This window comes from Bacillus rossius, chromosome 7 (assembly GCF_032445375.1).
Source record: "Bacillus rossius redtenbacheri isolate Brsri chromosome 7, Brsri_v3, whole genome shotgun sequence".
Classification (NCBI taxonomy): Eukaryota; Metazoa; Arthropoda; class Insecta; order Phasmatodea; family Bacillidae; genus Bacillus; species Bacillus rossius.
The window spans coordinates 67,234,087-67,252,409 of record NC_086335.1 but is presented as its reverse complement, the minus strand read 5'-3'; the positions used below and the strand labels follow the sequence as shown (position 1 = coordinate 67,252,409).

The 18,323-nt window shown below is 40.8% G+C and overlaps 1 protein-coding gene across 2 annotated transcripts in view; it reads right to left on the bottom strand.

Moving 5' to 3' along the window:
• LOC134534273 (transcription factor CP2-like protein 1) overlaps positions 1 to 18,323 on the bottom strand; it is a 122,501-nt gene that overhangs the window by 61,615 nt on the left and 42,563 nt on the right. Inside the window, exon 2 of one of the 2 annotated variants that reach the window (XM_063372574.1) lies at positions 2,312 to 3,632. The exons of the other annotated variant lie outside the window; for it this stretch is intronic. Coding sequence (XP_063228644.1) covers positions 2,312 to 2,657 — 346 coding nt within the window. The 5' untranslated portion in view covers positions 2,658 to 3,632. The remainder of the gene's footprint in view (positions 1 to 2,311; positions 3,633 to 18,323) is intronic. 2 annotated transcript variants of the gene reach the window in all.

Here is an 18,323-nt window from a genome sequence, read left to right as displayed (position 1 = left end):
GGACAGAGCCTTGTCTTCCATGCACGGTGCCACCTTCGGAACACCACCTGTCGTTGGAACCGTCAAAACGAACAAGTAAACAGTGGCATGTTGTCTGGAAGCACCCAGGGAATGTGTGTGTGTGTGTGTGTGTGTGTGTGTGTGTGTGTGTGTGTGTGTGTGTGTGTGTGTGTGGCGCGCAAACTGGAGAACTCCGAGAAAACTCACAGGCTCTCGGGACATCCGCTACGTCTCTCACGCGTGAGATGTCTTAGGTTTACGGGCGTACGCAACACCATTTAAAATTTGACAGCAGATCATAGGCGTGCCCAGACATTTCCATTAGGGGGGGCCCTGCTAAATTTTTAAATCAGAAGCTGAATTTAGAATGTTAAATAGCTTAAATACATTCACTCATTTCCGTGTTTATATTTTTGTGCAGTATCGACGAGATATGTTTACTAGTTAATATTTATATCCGTACAATTTTAACAATCTTGAAAATATGTTTTTTTTTTCCATAGACAATGTTTAAAGGGTACTACTTACACATTTATCCCCCTCGAATTTTCCAATAGCTTGGTACAGATCTACCTTGAAATGAACTTCTTTTTTGTGAATGCAAACACAACAATTCAGACAACAGAACTTTAACAAAGCTCTTAAATTTTTTTTTTGCTTGGCCATTTTAAGGGACCTCGTGTTTTTAATAAACTAAGGCGGCTGTATTTCCAGAACGATAAAATGTTTAAAAATTTTGTTAATTAGCACGCTGCAAAACTGAAAAACAGTTTGAGTGTCACAGTGCCAGGAATATACGAATATTAACGAACGCATTAGAGAAAATGCCGATCTGAGTGATTACATTAGGGGGGGCCATGGCCCACCTGCCCCCCCCCCCCCCCCTGTAGGCACGCCTATGCAGCAGATGAACGCGTTTGTTAAAACGACTAGGTTGTATTTCGACGCAACATATATTTCAATGCGCTGGTCACGATACGTCAAACCCTTATCGCATTAACACTGAGACGTAATACAGGGTGATACACGATTTCATAACCTCAACAATGTCACAACTGGGCCAGCTATATGAGTTTTTGACAGTTATTTGAAAAAAAAAAAAAAGTAAATACAGTTCAATGTCGGGCTACAAATTTATAACTACGCAGCAAGAACCCGCTGTCTATTGTCGTCGTTAGTCCGCGGAGACCAGAGACCAGTGTTGCCAGATCTACTGGATTACTTAGCTGGTCACTGGGATACTGAAAAGTGCCTTTGAGCTACTGAAATTTCGTTATTCCCACCCATGCCTTACGTTTTTTTTTTTTTTTTAATATTTTGCTGGATGGTAGTAGAAACGGAAATCATTGTCAGTTCAGATTGCGACGGTTTGCTGGGCCATCAGAGACGATGAAGGTTGGTGAAATGAGAAATGTAAGGCCGGTATTCCAAGACACAAAAACAAGAATTTAGGTGTTGAATATGCTACACCTGTACCCTAACGAATTCCTAGTGCACAATAGGATACGGCCCGGCCCTTATTTTTAGGAAACGGATTTGGTGTTCTATCCGTTGCCGATCTGTTCCTAAAATTCCGCGCATGCGCAGAGCTAAATTTTTTAGTTGGTTTCGTCCAGATTGCGGACCCGCGTCTGGCGCCATTAACTTTGTATTTAGACATTTTTGTGATCATAGTGGGGCGTACCAAGCGCGTTGGTGTGTTAAAGAAACTATGATAGCGAAACTACCTGGAATACATTATGTACACTTCAATGGCCATGACAAGAAATAATCGCAAATAAAAAGTACTTGAGAAACATATAGAAACGAGGTTCTATTTTTTTGTGCGAAGGTGCTGCTATCGCTAATATTTTTTTTCCGTAACAATTGTATCGATGATTGCGAAACGTCCGCTAGAATGCGTTGAGACCAGTTTATAGCCTCGCACAGGGCATAGTTTATTAAAACGTTTGCCGATTCTTTTCCGTACTGGGGATTCTGTTTTGACACGTCCTGGAATACGGCCCACGAGTTAGGTCACGGCTTCATCCCAACAATGTGGTGCTTAGTCGCTACCTCACCCGAACGTCTTGGAACACCACCATATGAGTGCGGTAACGGGAGTACCCCGAGGAAACCCAACCCAACGGTTCACGGCTATACGTCAACCCAAAATAACTTGGTGGGAGGCGAGCGAACTTACCTGCCGTGGCGCCGTCGTTATGAACTGCTCGGAAACAATTTTGGAATTCAATGTGGATTATGTTGACTTTTCCAGCAACTTCGGCGTGAACGGCACAGCCGTGTCGGCACACAGTGACTGACGACGCACCTGCAAGGGTCCTCTTGGCGGGGTCCTTGTCCAGAGGCTCGGTCTTGTAGCCGGCGGCGGAGACCTTGAGGAGCGGCGGCCCGTCGTCGTCGTCCCAGCGGCGGCGCTTGCGCGCGAGCGGGCCGTCTCCGCCGCCGTCCTGCGCGCCCAGCCCGAGGGCATCATCGCCCCAGGGCAGCAGCGCACCGCTACTGCTGCTGCAGCTGCTGCTGCTGCTGCTGTTGCCCGCGCCCCCTGACCCGGGGCTCACCGGCTGCGCCCAGCGCTGCGTCGCCGCGGCCGGCTGGTCGGGGAACGGCGCGTCCATGATGCTCGCCACATCGCTCAGGATCAGGTCCAGTTCCATTCCTCGACGACCGCGCCGGACCCTGCGGCCTCTACACCCGCCGCCCGGGCTGCCCCGAGCACTCGCGAGTCTGATCGGTGGTCGACGGCGGAGGCTCGGCAAGCCAAACAATTCAGAAACACAACAAAAAATTTAAAAATCGAACACTATAGCCTACGGAACGGAAGGACACCTAAACCAGGCCGGGCTAACACCACGACCTAGAGGAAACGATGAAAAATTAGTTGCTCGGAAAGCTTAGTTCTCGCACTGGCGCGCAAAACGGAACACATGGGGATGTCGGGCGGGCCCACCGCGCGCGAGGTACAGCAGCCTGGCGTCTTGAACTCGGGGTCGAAACTCCTTCTCAGATACATCACCACAGTTTATACTCTCATGCGAACCTTCCGGAAAGAAGTATCAACACACTTGTCACTGTAACGCGAGACGTACAGGTCGAGGAAAACCAGTCGAGGTATCTCCGGCGGACGTCTGCTAATTTCAAAGAGTCCCGTTGACAGAACTCGACAATATATATATTCACCTATCGCTCGAGTCGAACTTTGCGATACTCGGCGCCCGTGTGACGACACGACTTAATTTCCCGCGGAGATTACAGCTTCAAGGCCTCAGTCTGTTCGAGACGACGCCGCTGTCAGTGGTAACACGAACACCCCGCAGAGAGAGTAGAACGGAAAGAACTCTGGTCTTCACAGAATCTTGTTGAGCTTCTTCCAGTTGCGTATCTCCTCCACGATGCTACTGAGTCGCGGGTGGAACGACGCGCATTTGGAGACGTGGCAGACGATGGCGAGGGCGGGGCGGTGCATCGGACAGACCCCTCTTGCGCTCCCGCTTGGGGATCCAGAAGCAGCGCCGACTGAACAGCGACACGCGGCACGGGCTGGACGGCTTGAGCTTGGCGGAGGCTTCCGAGGTCCTCACGGGGCACTGGTCGACGCGCTGCTCGCAGTCGGTCCAATACATTCAGTGCTTCTGCAACACACGGCGGCGACACAGTCAGTGCTTCTGCGACACACTCGGTGCTTCTGCGACACACTCAGTGCTTCTGCAACACACGGCGGCAACACACTCAGTGCTTCTGCGACACACTCGGTGCTTCTGCAACACACCCAGTGCTTCTGCAACACACTCAGTGCTTCTGCGACACACTCAGTGCTTCTGCGACACACTCAGTGCTTCTGCAACACACTCAGTGCTTCTGCAACACACGGCGGCAACACACTCAGTGCTTCTGCGACACACTCGGTGCTTCTGCAACACACCCAGTGCTTCTGCAACACACTCAGTGCTTCTGCGACACACTCAGTGCTTCTGCAACACACGGCGGCAACACACTCAGTGCTTCTGCGACACACTCGGTGCTTCTGCAACACACCCAGTGCTTCTGCAACACACTCAGTGCTTCTGCGACACACTCAGTGCTTCTGCGACACACTCAGTGCTTCTGCAACACACTCAGTGCTTCTGCAACACACGGCGGCAACACACTCAGTGCTTCTGCGACACACTCGGTGCTTCTGCAACACACCCAGTGCTTCTGCAACACACTCAGTGCTTCTGCGACACACTCAGTGCTTCTGCGACACACTCAGTGCTTCTGCAACACACGGCGGCGACACACTCAGTGCTCCTGCGACACACTCAGTGCTTCTGCGACACACTCAGTGCTTCTGCAACACACTCAGTGCTTCTGCAACACACTCAGTGCTTCTGCAACACACGGCGGCAACACACTCAGTGCTTCTGCGACACACTCGGTGCTTCTGCAACACACTCAGTGCTTCTGCAACACATTCAGTGCTTCTGCAACACACTCAGTGCTTCTGCAACACACTCAGTGCTTCTGCGACACACAGCAGCGATACACTCAGTGCTTCTGCAACACACTAAGTGCTTCTGCAACACATTCAGTGCTTCTGCAACACATGGCAGCGACACATTCAGTGCTTCTGCAACACACTCAGTGCTTCTGCAACACACAGCAACGACACACTCAGTACTTCTGCAACACACTCAGTGCTTCTGCAACACACAGGAGCGACACACTCAGTGCTTCTGCAACACATTCAGAGCTTCTGCAACACACGGCAGCGACACATTCAGTGCTTCTGCAACACACTCAGTGCTTCTGCAACACACGGCAGCGACACACTCAGTGCTTCTGCAACACATTCAGTGCTTCTGCAACACACAGCAGCGACACACTCAGTGCTTGCAACACATTCAGTGCTTCTGCAACACACAGCAGCGACACATTCAGTGCTTCTGCAACACACGCACATTCAGTGCTTCTGCAACACACTCAGTGCTTCTGAAACACACAGCACTGACACGGTCGCCAACCTGACAGCGTGATTGCACGCGAACCACGTATTTCAAACAATTTGTTATATCTTACCGTGTACCTTATGTTAAGTGTACAATAACTGTTTTAAATTTAAACTACCACTATAGGTTATTGAAACAAATGTGAATGTAAAAATTACACTTACTTGGCGTGATAGTAAAAACTAACTTTAATTTTAAATGCAAGAAGTTAATATAAATAAAATAAGAAAAGGACTGGAGTAATATAAAAAAGGTTGGTAAAGTATAAATTCAATCAAATAAAAAAATACTCAGTATTAAATATTAATAAAAACACGCGATTACGGATTTTCAAGAGGTTAGGCGTAACCAAATGTGCAGCGTTTCTGGAATCCAATATGGCGGGTTTGACTTCAGCAATTTTTTAAAAAATTTTAAATTTAAATTGCAATTAAGAATTTTTTAAATTTTTGATACATAAATGAATGTTTACTCTCGCCGGGAATCTAACCGAGGACCGGGGTAGATTGGGTAACTAAAAATTTGAAGGAATTTGGAAGGTCAGGGTCATCCAATGTTACAGCCGTGACGTAATCGGAGATGTAGGTTCCAAGGCAAAAGCCGCCACCTCACACCTCAGCCTTGAAGCCTGTCGCAGGAGCCACTTAATTATACTACTACTGTCAATTTTTGCTGGTGTCTACTGCGTGATAAGGTTTTAATGCTTTCAGGAAATAATAATAATTTTATTAAATATTTTAAAATCATAATTCTGAGGATTTTAAAAGGCTATGTAAAATTATTATAATTATTATTTTAAAGAATTTAAAACAATTTAATTGACTTTAAATCTTTAAAGTTTTAGTTTTATGTACCTTTTTCATTCACCTAACCATTACAGCACGAAAACGTTAAAATGCAACTTTGCCAGTTAATTATGCTAAAGGTATGCGATATCTATTTTTTCATTTTGCTCAAGTTCAGCCACTCAAAAAGTCAGCAAGTTTAACCGCGTGGAAAGTACATATAAACTAATGAGCTGGAACGGGACACGCTCTGACGGCCAGATCCCACGAGCTATGCTGGTTGTTTGGTTATATTGTCACCGATGATATTTTTGACAAGACAACGTCTAATAAATCGATGAACGCCGGCTGCACGCACGAAAAAGTGTCCCGTTACGCACAAAATCCCATTACACTGTGTACCGTTACGCTCATTGTACGCTTGCGCCGCATCTATCTCTCTTCCACTCGATTGGAACAACCATCGATTTGACTTTTTCGAGGCACATTAAACTTGAAACACTCCCATTCGTTTCCTACTTTTCCTATCATTGTCCTATCCTTAACAGAATAACACAGATTGGAAGAAGTTAAATAGCAAACATGTATAAAAGTTATAGTTAAAATAATCTCTTCGTTATTTGAATTAATGAGTGCAAATAAAAGTAAATTTATCAATTAAATTGTAGATTTCATTTCACTCCTTCGTATCCATACAAAATAGTGATAATTCAACAAAAATGATTCAATTTTAATCATAAAAGTATGCAATAATTTCATCAATGTTTTGTTATGACGTTGTCACGTTAAACTATCGTCCGTAAACCGACTTTACAGACAACCACTATTTTTAAGAGTATTTCCTATGATCCAGGGACATAGTCAGGGGTGGGGTGGGAGGTAGGTCTGTGGGTTTCGAGCCCCTCCCTTCCAGGATATAAACAAAAAAAAATATTGAAGACAGACTAAGAATATCACAGCAACTTAGCTGCATATGGTAGCAGAGAGTTTTATTTGGAAGGACAATTGTAATCCTTATAGTGGGCTACAATAAATGCATTTCCTCCCCATTATTGCCCAACAAGCCTCATACAGAGAAGCGGCAAGGATTGAGTTTGCAACAAGTCTGTATTTAATGCCGGTTTGCACACGTGTTAGTTGTAAGCATGTCTTTCATACAAACTTGACATGTGTGTTTCATGTATTAAGTAACAATAACATATATGTATTTATGACTCGTATTAACTAAAACGTCAAACAATTGACTTAAGAAAAAAGTATCAAAACAAATATTTAAAAAAAAAATATATATTTTCTCAAGCAAAATCACCACTTAAATTTCTATATGTAAAAGTTGACTTCTAAAAATATACTATTTCCTGAGATTTTAGTGTGGCGAAATGCGCTTGGTTCATTGGAAGTGCCACAAAAAAATAAAAACGATTTTTTTTAGAGAAAAAAAACCATTCGAATCTAAAATGGACTTAAGGCCAATGTCACACTATGCGGTTACCAGTTTATACTCTTGGTGATTCCTTCTAGATCAATTATTGTTTATATGTTCAATTTACTTAGCGCATTCCTGAAAGTCCTACAATGTGATTATATATATATATATATATATATATATATATATATATATATATATATAGATAGATAGATAGATAGAGAAAGAATATTCAGCCAAATAAAAACGAAAATGCGAAAGTTCTAGCCGCAGCGGTAGAAAGTGATAGTATGATATTACACCGAACTTACTGCACAGTCTTTCACTCGTTAGTAAAAATAGGAACAAGACGTAAAATGGGGAAAAAAAAAAAAAAAACGACGTGAAAATCTCCCACGACAGGAAATATATTGTTCCAACTACCATCCTCGAAAGTCATAACTGATGTATTGTCTGTGTTTACTACGAGTCGTACCCGTCGCTCCTGACTTTCCTTGACTCTTAACCCCCTCCTCTCCCCATAAAAAACAACTAAGCCAGAGGCTATCAAGAGCGCATGGCGAGATAAAATAACTGATACTACGACAATGTGATGATAAAGTAAAGCAATAAAATCATGCTCTGCTACGGCGAATTGCAATAACGAACGGTAATATAAAAGTATTGCTACGATGTTATGAATTCCCATCTCTCTGACAACAAGATAACCACAGAAGGGCAAACACTTCATTTGTAAGTCGAGGAAACACGTTGAAGGGATCAGCCATGGCCCACAGTAAGAAACCGTCCCGGTATTTTCTTGGAATCACTTCGACGAACCAATTCAAACAGGCTGATTTATGAACACACATGTTGCGTCGCAAGACGTGGTAAACATCGCAGGTCATGGAGATAACCGCACGAAAAAGCTGCGTGCCCACAACACGTTTTTGTTAAACTGCGACCAATGATGATGTTCTGACCACGGGAAGCCTAAGATGTACATCAAGTTCTGTCCCTGCCCGAACACGCCCGAATATTCACCTTCGGCCAACCTCGGGCTTATCTATAATATAAAAATGAATCGCAAAATGTGTTGGTAAGCGCATAACTCAACAACGCCTGGACCAATTTGGCCAATTTTTTTTTTAAATGTTCGTTGAAGTTCAAAGATGGTTTTTACGCGAGAAAAATTCGAATAATTGCCGGAAAAACCCTAAAACCAGCCCTTTTCTTTTTCCCATACAAACGTTTTCTAACTAAAACGAGCACTCATTGTTGTTTAAACAATGTAGGTATGTTCCTAACGTCAAAGAGTCAATTTGCACTTTATTACCTCTGTAAAAAGTTCAATCATATCTATCAAAACAGTGTGCGTTGGAGCACAGATAAACAAAAAAAATAAAATAAACCGAAATCGAATAGTTCAATTTGGTCGGCTTCGCGATATTATTTCATTTGTTTTACTTTAAAATGTATCAGTTTTCAAGTCATTACATCAGTCAAATAAAACCAGCGTTACCAAAAGTATTTCATAAGTTTAAGTTTTTATTATTTCATTTCCCTATTTTAAATACGGCTTGAAGGATTTGACTCCAAGTCATATCAAATTTAAAAAAAAGTTGAAACAACAACAAACTGTCAATGTCAGTGTTTTTTTCTTCTTCTTGGATTTTAGGTTACCTACCCTAATGAGTTTGCTTTTGTCAACTTATACACGAAACAAATTCTTACCTATATAGTGTTTTGTGCAGTGTTTATTTACCTATGATCGCTAATTATTGCATGTGACAAAATAATCTATAATATAGATATGCCTCCTATTAGACGAATCAATTTAGGTAGAAGAACCCGAAATGCTACAAACCAAGCTAATTACCGATCTAATCATGCACTACAATGAAAATAAAAATTATAATGTTTCACATGATTAACAATAAAGCGGTTACTTATTTTTTATTTATCTTTTTATTTATATGTTTTATTTAATTATATTTCTTATTCACAACACCCTATCACCAGGGTGACGGTTCTGTTCAGGAAAAAAAAAATGTCACATTACAAATCATTTTGACAGGACTTTATTGCAATTTAATTAGGCAGTACGAAGTCTGCCGGGTCAGCTAGTTTATATATATTTATATTTCTCTGTTTATTTTAATGTAGCTATACTATACTAACTAACCGTCCATAGTGTTTTATGTAGCTAACCTAACCGACCACTTTTAGTATTTGAATTCATTTTTCCTGCGCAATGGTCATATGGACAGGTCTGGCAACTTCCCATCCTTTGCCTTGGGGTATCTTTAGTGAAGTTCGCGACGGCCTGCGAACTAACAGCGCTAGTAGTAGTTGAACTCATCATTAAAACTGTATCAAATGGATAGTTCGTACATACTATAAAATTATTCTTAATTCAGTCTCAATTTTTGAAATTTTTTCTCAGATAATTTTTTTTATTTTATTCTTTTGGGTGATTGGTAAATGCCTAATATGTACCAATGCATTAAAATGGCCACAAATTTGTTAATTAAGCTGAAGTTATGAGAGAGAATGAATGCCTCGCACTTGTATCATGGGCATCGCAAGGATATATTTTTTTTGGGGGGGGGGACTTCAATTGATTTAGTTGTTGAGGAATATCCAGCCCTTGGAGAAAAAAAAGCGCCCCCCCCCCCCCCCGGGAAAATATGGGGTTTAAAGGTCCAAAAAGGTGGTTTTTAGGCATTTTTCTTTCCTAAATATTCTTATTATAGTTGTTTGCAAAATATAATTTATTTTTTATAAAAAAATATTTTTAGAGAACAAATTTGTAAAAACACAGTGCTCACATTACCACGATTGGACTAAATGCACCATGCGCAACATATGGGTTGTATCACAGAAATAATATTTTTAATATAACTCCGAAACTAAATATATTACTGGAGGGGACGAAATTAAAGACTTTTATTATTGGGGGGGGGGGGGGACGTGTCCCCCCCGTCCCCCCCAGTTGCGACGCCCATGCTTGTATTGCGCCTGGCTGTAATGAAGGTTACGGCTTAAAGCCGTCAAGTTTTTTCTCTCCATATATTTACGATACATAAATAGCACGTGTGTAGCAATTGGCGGTGTGAAACGAATAAGAGGTTAGCGATGTAATTTAACTGTAATAAGTATTCAATAATGTGAAATTTCAATGGCACGATTTTCTTTTCATCGCAGCTTTGTCTGTTAAGGAGCCAAGCCTATTAGCAATGGCGTTTAACGTTAACAATATTTAGGTTAGGAATTTTTACTGCGGTACTTCATGATTGCTATGGTAATACACAGGTATTGTAACATTGACACAAAATTATTTTACTCCATCTTTCAATTAAATTTTAATCAAAGTAATTACCGACAGCTTAAAGTGAAAATGTAACCCCCCCAAAAAAAGTATATTTAATTTACCAGTGAAACTAAACTTTTTGTGTGTCACAACAACATAGTTGATTCAACGCACATTTTAATATTCAGAGGTTGCCTGCCTTTGAAGTCACTGATTAATGGGGAAGCCTTCTTTTCACAAACGAGAGAGCCAAACGTCCAATCGTGTATCTTCGTTTTTTTTTTGTTCATTGTAAATAAATATGGCGGTGTTATTTAAAGGAAAGACCATAAACAAGGCAACACTATTTATTTGTAGTTGTTTTTAGAGGAAAATACCTAATTGAAGAAACGTACTTCGTGGATTTGTGAATTTTTCATACCGTATAAAATCTAGGAAGTCTTTGTCTTCCACAAATATTCTCGGGACGCCCCATATTCCGTGAATGTTTATATTGGGCTACTCATGATAACTAATGGTTAGAGACCTGCAAAATTCGCGGATTCATTTCGTGATATGCTACAATTCAAATAATTATACCTTAGCGCTGCTTCTGCAATTGGTTCACTGTTAATCTGGAGGACTGAGGGCCAATTAGAGACCCTCACTCATAGAAGTGTCGAATCACAGACATTCGGTCGAGACGACTCACAAGTCAGCAGCCAATGAACAGGTGGCATTTGCCCGAGTGTGTAGAGGATAGTAGAGTCTATCCCGGAGGTCATTGAACCCGCGAATTTTGCAGGTCTCTACAATGGTCAATTCGGTTAGGTTAGCTACATTATAAATACTTTAAAACATTGTGGACGGTTTATTTGGTTAGGATAGCTACATTAAAGATACCGCGAATTCATGTAAACTGTTTCCTAGCCCTGGATAGCTAAATGTTAAAAAGTTATTTGCTAAGCAACCATAAAATTATTTTACAGTATTTTTAATTAGCTAACCTATCCTAATCGACGGCAAAATTTAATGCCACACTGGTTTATACAATGAGATAGAACGGAGAAAAAAAAAGCGTGCATGAACTTCGGGGAACTTCGGGTGCGGCTCTCTCGTCTGTGGAACGAAGGCTTCCCGAGCGGGAACACACGGCTCTAGACCGGATGCCAACTATGCGGCGATGAATGGACGCACCGGGTGCCAGACCCTCGCCGCATGTCTCGCGTTCCGTTACGCAACCGCGGCCGAGTTGAGGCAGCGCCAAGGCTATAAACAGCGGAGACGCACAGCAGACAGCGCGGGTCGTCCGTTCTGGGGCGGTTCTGACCACAGGTTAGGAAAGGATACAGGTGGAGCATTCTGATTTTCAAATACCAATATGGCGGACGTTTGCTTATATTTGAATCAGCTCTTCCAGCCTGCTTTTATTAACGACTGCAGTAAAGTTGTTCGAAAAAAAAAATAGATCAAAATATCACTGGGTAATATGTTTATAAATATTAAAAGTACAAAACGAAACTTCATAATACAAATGTAAAAATATGAAATGACACATTTGTCCAATTTAACCTCCAATACAGATACATTTGTAAACAAACGGCCGCCATATTGGTACGTGTAATTTTGGCTTCACCTCGCTCTATCTGTATATTTCCCCAATCACTGTTTCTGACAGACCAAACAGCCAACAATGTCGTTACCGTCACGACTACTCTAGCATATACGCCACAAATAAACAGTCAGTCCGCTACGGCAGGGCGAGTTATTGCGTTTCATCTGCATTCAAGGGCGGCCATTATAATCACGTTTATTCCGTCCATGTTATATAAATTATAGCTTCGTGTGTTTCAATCCTGCACAATGAAATACGTGCATACGGACATTTATTAACAATTTCCAATTATGACGCGAGTTTTTAGCGTGAATACATATATAAATTAAAAACAAAAAAATGCAAGATTTCGATGCTCAACTTCAAATAATCCGAAAATGAAGAGATTATTCTGGCAAACCTCAAGAGAGTCCGCAGGTGGATGTGTAACATAAAGCAACTCTACTTACGACGACATACGAGCTACTTGTCTGGTGCAAATAAAGGAATAGCGAGCGCCGTGTAGTCCTCTTTATTAGTCTTCAAATACAATAGGTACAGGCAGGGGCAGAGAGGTTGTGGCTGGATGTCCGGTAGAGGGTCGCCTCGCCGCCGCCGCTGTTCCTCTGGAAGTCCCCTCGAGAGCCGGTCAGGTACTGAGCGTCTGGGCGCTCTGCCCCGCAGTTAAACCTCGCCCCCCAGGGCCGCGTGACGCGGCGCGGGCGTCACACTTGCGTCCGGCGCGCGTCACTGGGCGTGGCTCGTCGCCAGACACGCGTCGCCATTTGGCGTGCTACTACCTGGCCTGCATGGTATTAGGAAGAAAGGAGGTAAGGGCATGCGCATCTTCCCTCCCTCCACTCCCAGGCCTCTGACGTCACCTGGCGGCCAGGCCATGCGCCGGGAGGGGCGGGCGCTGCACGTGTTTACCAGGAAGTTGTTTGCCGCTCTTGGTACGCCATTGTCTGTGATTGACCTCGTGAATTGTTTAGGAGACAGCAGCGGTTTTAAATATACTTATATATATAATATTATTTGTATTAGTTTATTATAAGTTATAATTCAACTCACATATATGCAAGACTTTATTTAGAAACCATGTCATACTGCTCTGTCTTTGGGTGCAACAATAGCAGTAGGCGAAATAAAAGTGTGAAATACTTTCGTTTTCCTACTTGCTCTGAAATTCAGAAGTTATGGATAAACTGCTGTCGAAGGGCAGATGTAATTAATGTCAAAACCGGTAAGTCATATTATGATACACCACTTTTAATATTGTTTACACGAGAATTAAATCGTTTCTATGTTGTCAATAATCTATGTACGTGTTTTGTTCATTTTCAGCACGAGTATGTTCCGCTCATTTTTAGCGAAGAGTGATTCTACAAAAGCTTACGAGAGAAACTGCTAAATTACTCACCGGTGAAAACTCGAAAATTAAAGGACGCAGTGCCTAACTTGAAGCTTCCAAACGTTACCTGCACTGTACAGTTAAATAGAACTGATCAGAACAAGGAAGAACTTAGTAAGGGAAATTCTACTATATGCAAACAGAACAACAGGGTGAGTAGTAATTAAAATCTGTATACTAGCATTAATTTGTCGTAGTAGTAACATTAATTCAACATGCAGAGCGATTTTTAATGATGAAGAACACATTTTATATATCTGTCTAAAACATGTTTATGGGTATTTTTTGCTGGCTTGCGTTCTGTTTTTATTTAACAAATAATATTTCCGAGAATATTAATTTTTATTTTATTTTTACATGCTTTTATATCATCGTGATAATTTAATTATTTAATTTTCACACGTATTAATTCTGTGAAACCCACAAATGAATTACTCTGCTAAATTTAACCGCTTATAATTACGTATTTCTTTATCGTTGCTGTATATTTTATTCTCGTGCAAATTCCCTTACAAAGTGAATTAACTTTTGAATTAGGCTTATATATAAACTTAAAATTCGAGAATATTATTTTTTATTTTATTTTTACATGCTTTTATATCATCGTGATAATTTAATTATTTAATTTTCACACGTATTAATTCTGTGAAACCCACAAATGAATTACTCTGCTAAATTTAACCGCCTATAATTACGTATTTCTTTATCGTTGCTGTATATTTTATTCTCGTGCAAATTCCCTTACAAAGTGAATTAACTTTTGAATTAGGCTTATATATAAACTTAAAATTCTGAAGTATAAATGTTTAGAATTGTCCCATATTGTATTGTAGGTCTATATACTGTTGAGATAATGTTAGTCCTATTTCAATTACTGCCAAGTGATTATTAAAGTAAAATATAAGTTTTGAAAACTAATACATATAATATAGCATTAATGAATTTCAATAGCTCTTATATGTTTGTAAATAAAATTAAATACAATTAAATTTCATTTGTCAACGCTTGGTTTTTACAGGCTGAGTCCGAACACCGAAGAGCATGAATTACTGCCGCCTGTCTCTACTGCCTGCCAAGACTCGCCTCCTGTTCATTCCGAGGATGATGTTCGAAAACTTCACGATAGGATTCGAAAACTGGAATCACAGGTAAAAGAAACTTTGATTAAAAATAAAGAATTAGAAAAAGAGAAGACATCTCTGAAGGAAGAAATGGAAGCAATTAAAACACTGTACACTGATTCTAAAATTAAAGTGCAGGAAGTGTTAGGGAGATTTTTCACTCCGGGACAGATTCGTTTGATTTTACAGAATAAGAAACGAAGGATTTGTTGGTCTGCAGACGATATTGCTGCTGCCATTTCTTTGAAGATTGTAAGTGCGAAAGCATATCGATACCTTAGAAACAAGCTTAATTTTCCATTACCTGATTTAAGTACTCTACGGAAGTGGGCTTCGCAGTTAGATTGTAACACGGGCATTTTATACGATGTTGTGGCTTTGATGAAATGCAAGAGCAGGGAACTTGGAGATTTTGATAAAGTCACTGTCATTTCTTTCGATGAGATGAAAATTAGTAATCAGATATGTATGGACAGGAAAGAGCAACAGATTCTAGGTCCTTACAATTACGTACAAGTTGTAATGGCACGTGGTCTCTTGAGTAACTGGAAACAACCTATTTAACCTATTTACTATAATTTTGACGAACCCATGTCTGAAACAACACTGAAGAAAGTGATCGTGTGTTTAGAAGAAAGCGGTTACAAAGTTTGCGCGGCAGTAAGCGACATGGGAGGAGGTAATCTAGCTGTTTGGAAGCAACTCGGCATATCTCCTAGCAACACATCATTTAAAAACCCTCATGATAGCACCAGGCTAGTTTATGTTTTTCATGATGCGCCACATTTATTAAAACTAGCACGAAATCATTTCATTGATAAAGGCTACGTCCTTCAGTCAGAAGTTATTGATAAAACATCTATTGAAAAGCTACTGTGCAAATCAACACATGATCTAAAATTAGCACCGAAACTGACCCAAAATCATCTTGATGTCCAAGGGAGTGGAAGGCAGTAAGTCAAAATTGCTGCACAATTATTTTCAAACACGGTTTCGTATTCACTGAAGTATGCATATGCTAATAACCTTATTGAACCTGACGCTAGTGTGATCTCAACATCAAATTTTCTCAAATTATTTAATGACTGGTTTGACATTTTTAATTATTCTGTTCCACAAACTGCATACGGGAAAGGTTTGGTTCATCAGGATAAGATTTTATGTGAAATGACAAACCCAATCGAACTGCTGAGAGTTAAAGGCGGGAAACATAAATTGCCTTTTCAGAAAGGAATTCAGATAAACAATCAATCTTTGAAAGATTTATTCGCCTACTTAAATAAGTCACTGAACGTTCGGTACATCACGACTGTTAAACTTAATCAAGATGTATTAGAATGCTTTTTTTCATATATCAGAGGAATGGGCCATCAAAATACACATCCATCACCAGTAGAGTTTAAATACAGGCTAAGAAACTATGCATTTGGTAAGCATTCTGCTGCAGTTTTTTCTGAGAAACAAAATACCAACGAGAGACCTGAAGAATCGTGCTTGCTTGAGGTCGCATCTCATGTTTGCGAAGGAGAAAAATATGTGGGTGAACGTAACAACTTATTACTTCAAAGAGAATTTGACGTAGCATCAAAGCTGCAAATGGAAACTTTAGCTGCAAGTGACTGTGTAGAGGAATTTCCTTTCGAACACAATGAACATTCTGAATTGACGGAACATTCGATAAGGAACGAAGGGTTAAAATACATTGCAGGCTATGTTGCTCACCGCTTCAGAAATGCACATCCTGATCTCGGCTCTGTGAAATTGACAACGGAAAATTCTTTTATTCCTACACAATCTGCGGGAGGCTTAGTGAATCCCGAAAATGAATTTCTTGAAAAAACTTCTGTCGCAGAAAAATGTTTCAACGCTTTTCATGGTCCAATATTTTCCACTGATAAAAATATATTTGAACTTTTGACAGGTGTAATTATGAAAGAAATAGGGAATACCCTACCTTTTAAAGTTTTTCACTGCTTCGTAAGGACAAGGACGTATATACGCATCAAGCATTTGAATATAAAAAACAAAAATGAAAAGGACAAGAAGAGGAAAGAAATAATCAAAATGAAAAAAATTATTAACTAATTTTGTTGAAAACGGTACACTACTGTCACATAGGCTGTCAAGGTTTCTACGGAGTTGAACATAAACTTTATGTTTTGTGTAGTAAAAATTTTTGAATGCATTATCTTGTTCCGTGAGAATTCACATGTCGAAAATAATAAATATTTTTGTTAATTTTTTATGTTTCCCAGGTATTGTTGTGTTCAAATAAAAAAAATTGTGTTTCGTAAATGTATACTTCTTTCAAATTTTTTTTTTGTTTACTATAAAGTTCTACTTTGGTAAGTAATTTTTGTAATACGTTTGACTGGCCTACATGTTAATGCAAGTTCTAACTACTTCAGAAACACTCATATATATAATTGCATTAATTAAGTAAAAAATGTATTTATGATCGTTCGCAACGTTGTCGGCCGGTTCAACATTGTACATTTCGCTGTCACCAATGAGGGAAAATAAACCACAGTAGCTGGCTGAATAGGGGCCGAGCGTGTTGGCCGAGCGGAGAGACAAGCCAGGTGGCCGCCAGATGACGTCATGCGCAGTAGCCGTCGAAACTCGTCGGCCGCTTGCCTGCCCCCTGCCTGGCCTGCACTCTACAGCCGCCCACCCACCGGCTACTGCCCGGGCTGAATACATCGCTCCCTCATGGCGAGCTACTATATAAGCACCTCTTAACCGAATACGTTCTGCTTTCTACCCCACGTTACAAATAATTATGGAAAAACACAAAAATATACACACACACATACTTACATACATGCATAGCAAGTTAAATAAAAGCTTTTAAAAACGACACGACAGTGTCAAAATGATGAAGTAGAACCGAAATAAAACCATTGATGACTATATATATAATATGTATATGAGGACAAGAAAAAGTATAAAAGGATAGACCATAAACAAGGCAACGGTATTTATTTGTACGCCGCCATATTTTTCGTTTGCCGTGTGTCCGTGAATGTTTATTTTGGACAACTCATGATAACTAATGGTCAATTAGGTTAGGTTAGCTACATTATAAATACTTTAAAACATTGTGGACGGTTGATTTGGTTAGGATAGCTACATTAAAGATACTGTGAAATCATGCAAACGGTTTCCTAGCGCTGGATAGCTACATATTAAAAATGTTATTTGCTAAGCAACCATACAATGATTTTACAGTATTTTTAATGTAGCTATACTTACCAAATATAACCAACCATCCACAATGTTTTCAAGTATTTATAATGTAGCTAACCTATCCCAATCGACCGCAAAATTTAATGACACACCGGTTTATACAATGAGATAGAACGGGGGAAAAAAAGCGAGCATGAACTTCGGGGAACTTGGGGTGTGGCTCTCTCGTCTGTGAAATGAAGGCTTCCCGTGCGCGGTGCAGTTGCGCCTCTGTTTTGGCGCGGGTTCTGCGACGCCGCAGGGCTGCCAACTGGCGCGAGGCGCGGCGCGGGAAATAAACTACCCGATGGTTGCGTCTAACAAGGGGGGAGGGGGTATAAGGGAGGGGAAGGGCAGACAGGACGTCAGCCTCGCCAAACCGCGCCGACAACACTCGTCACTGACGGAATGCGAACCGTCAGCGGAGGGAAAACTGGTGAATCACACACTGAGAAAAAAAAATCGCAATTGGGAAAACGTAGCTGACGTTGCCGCGAGC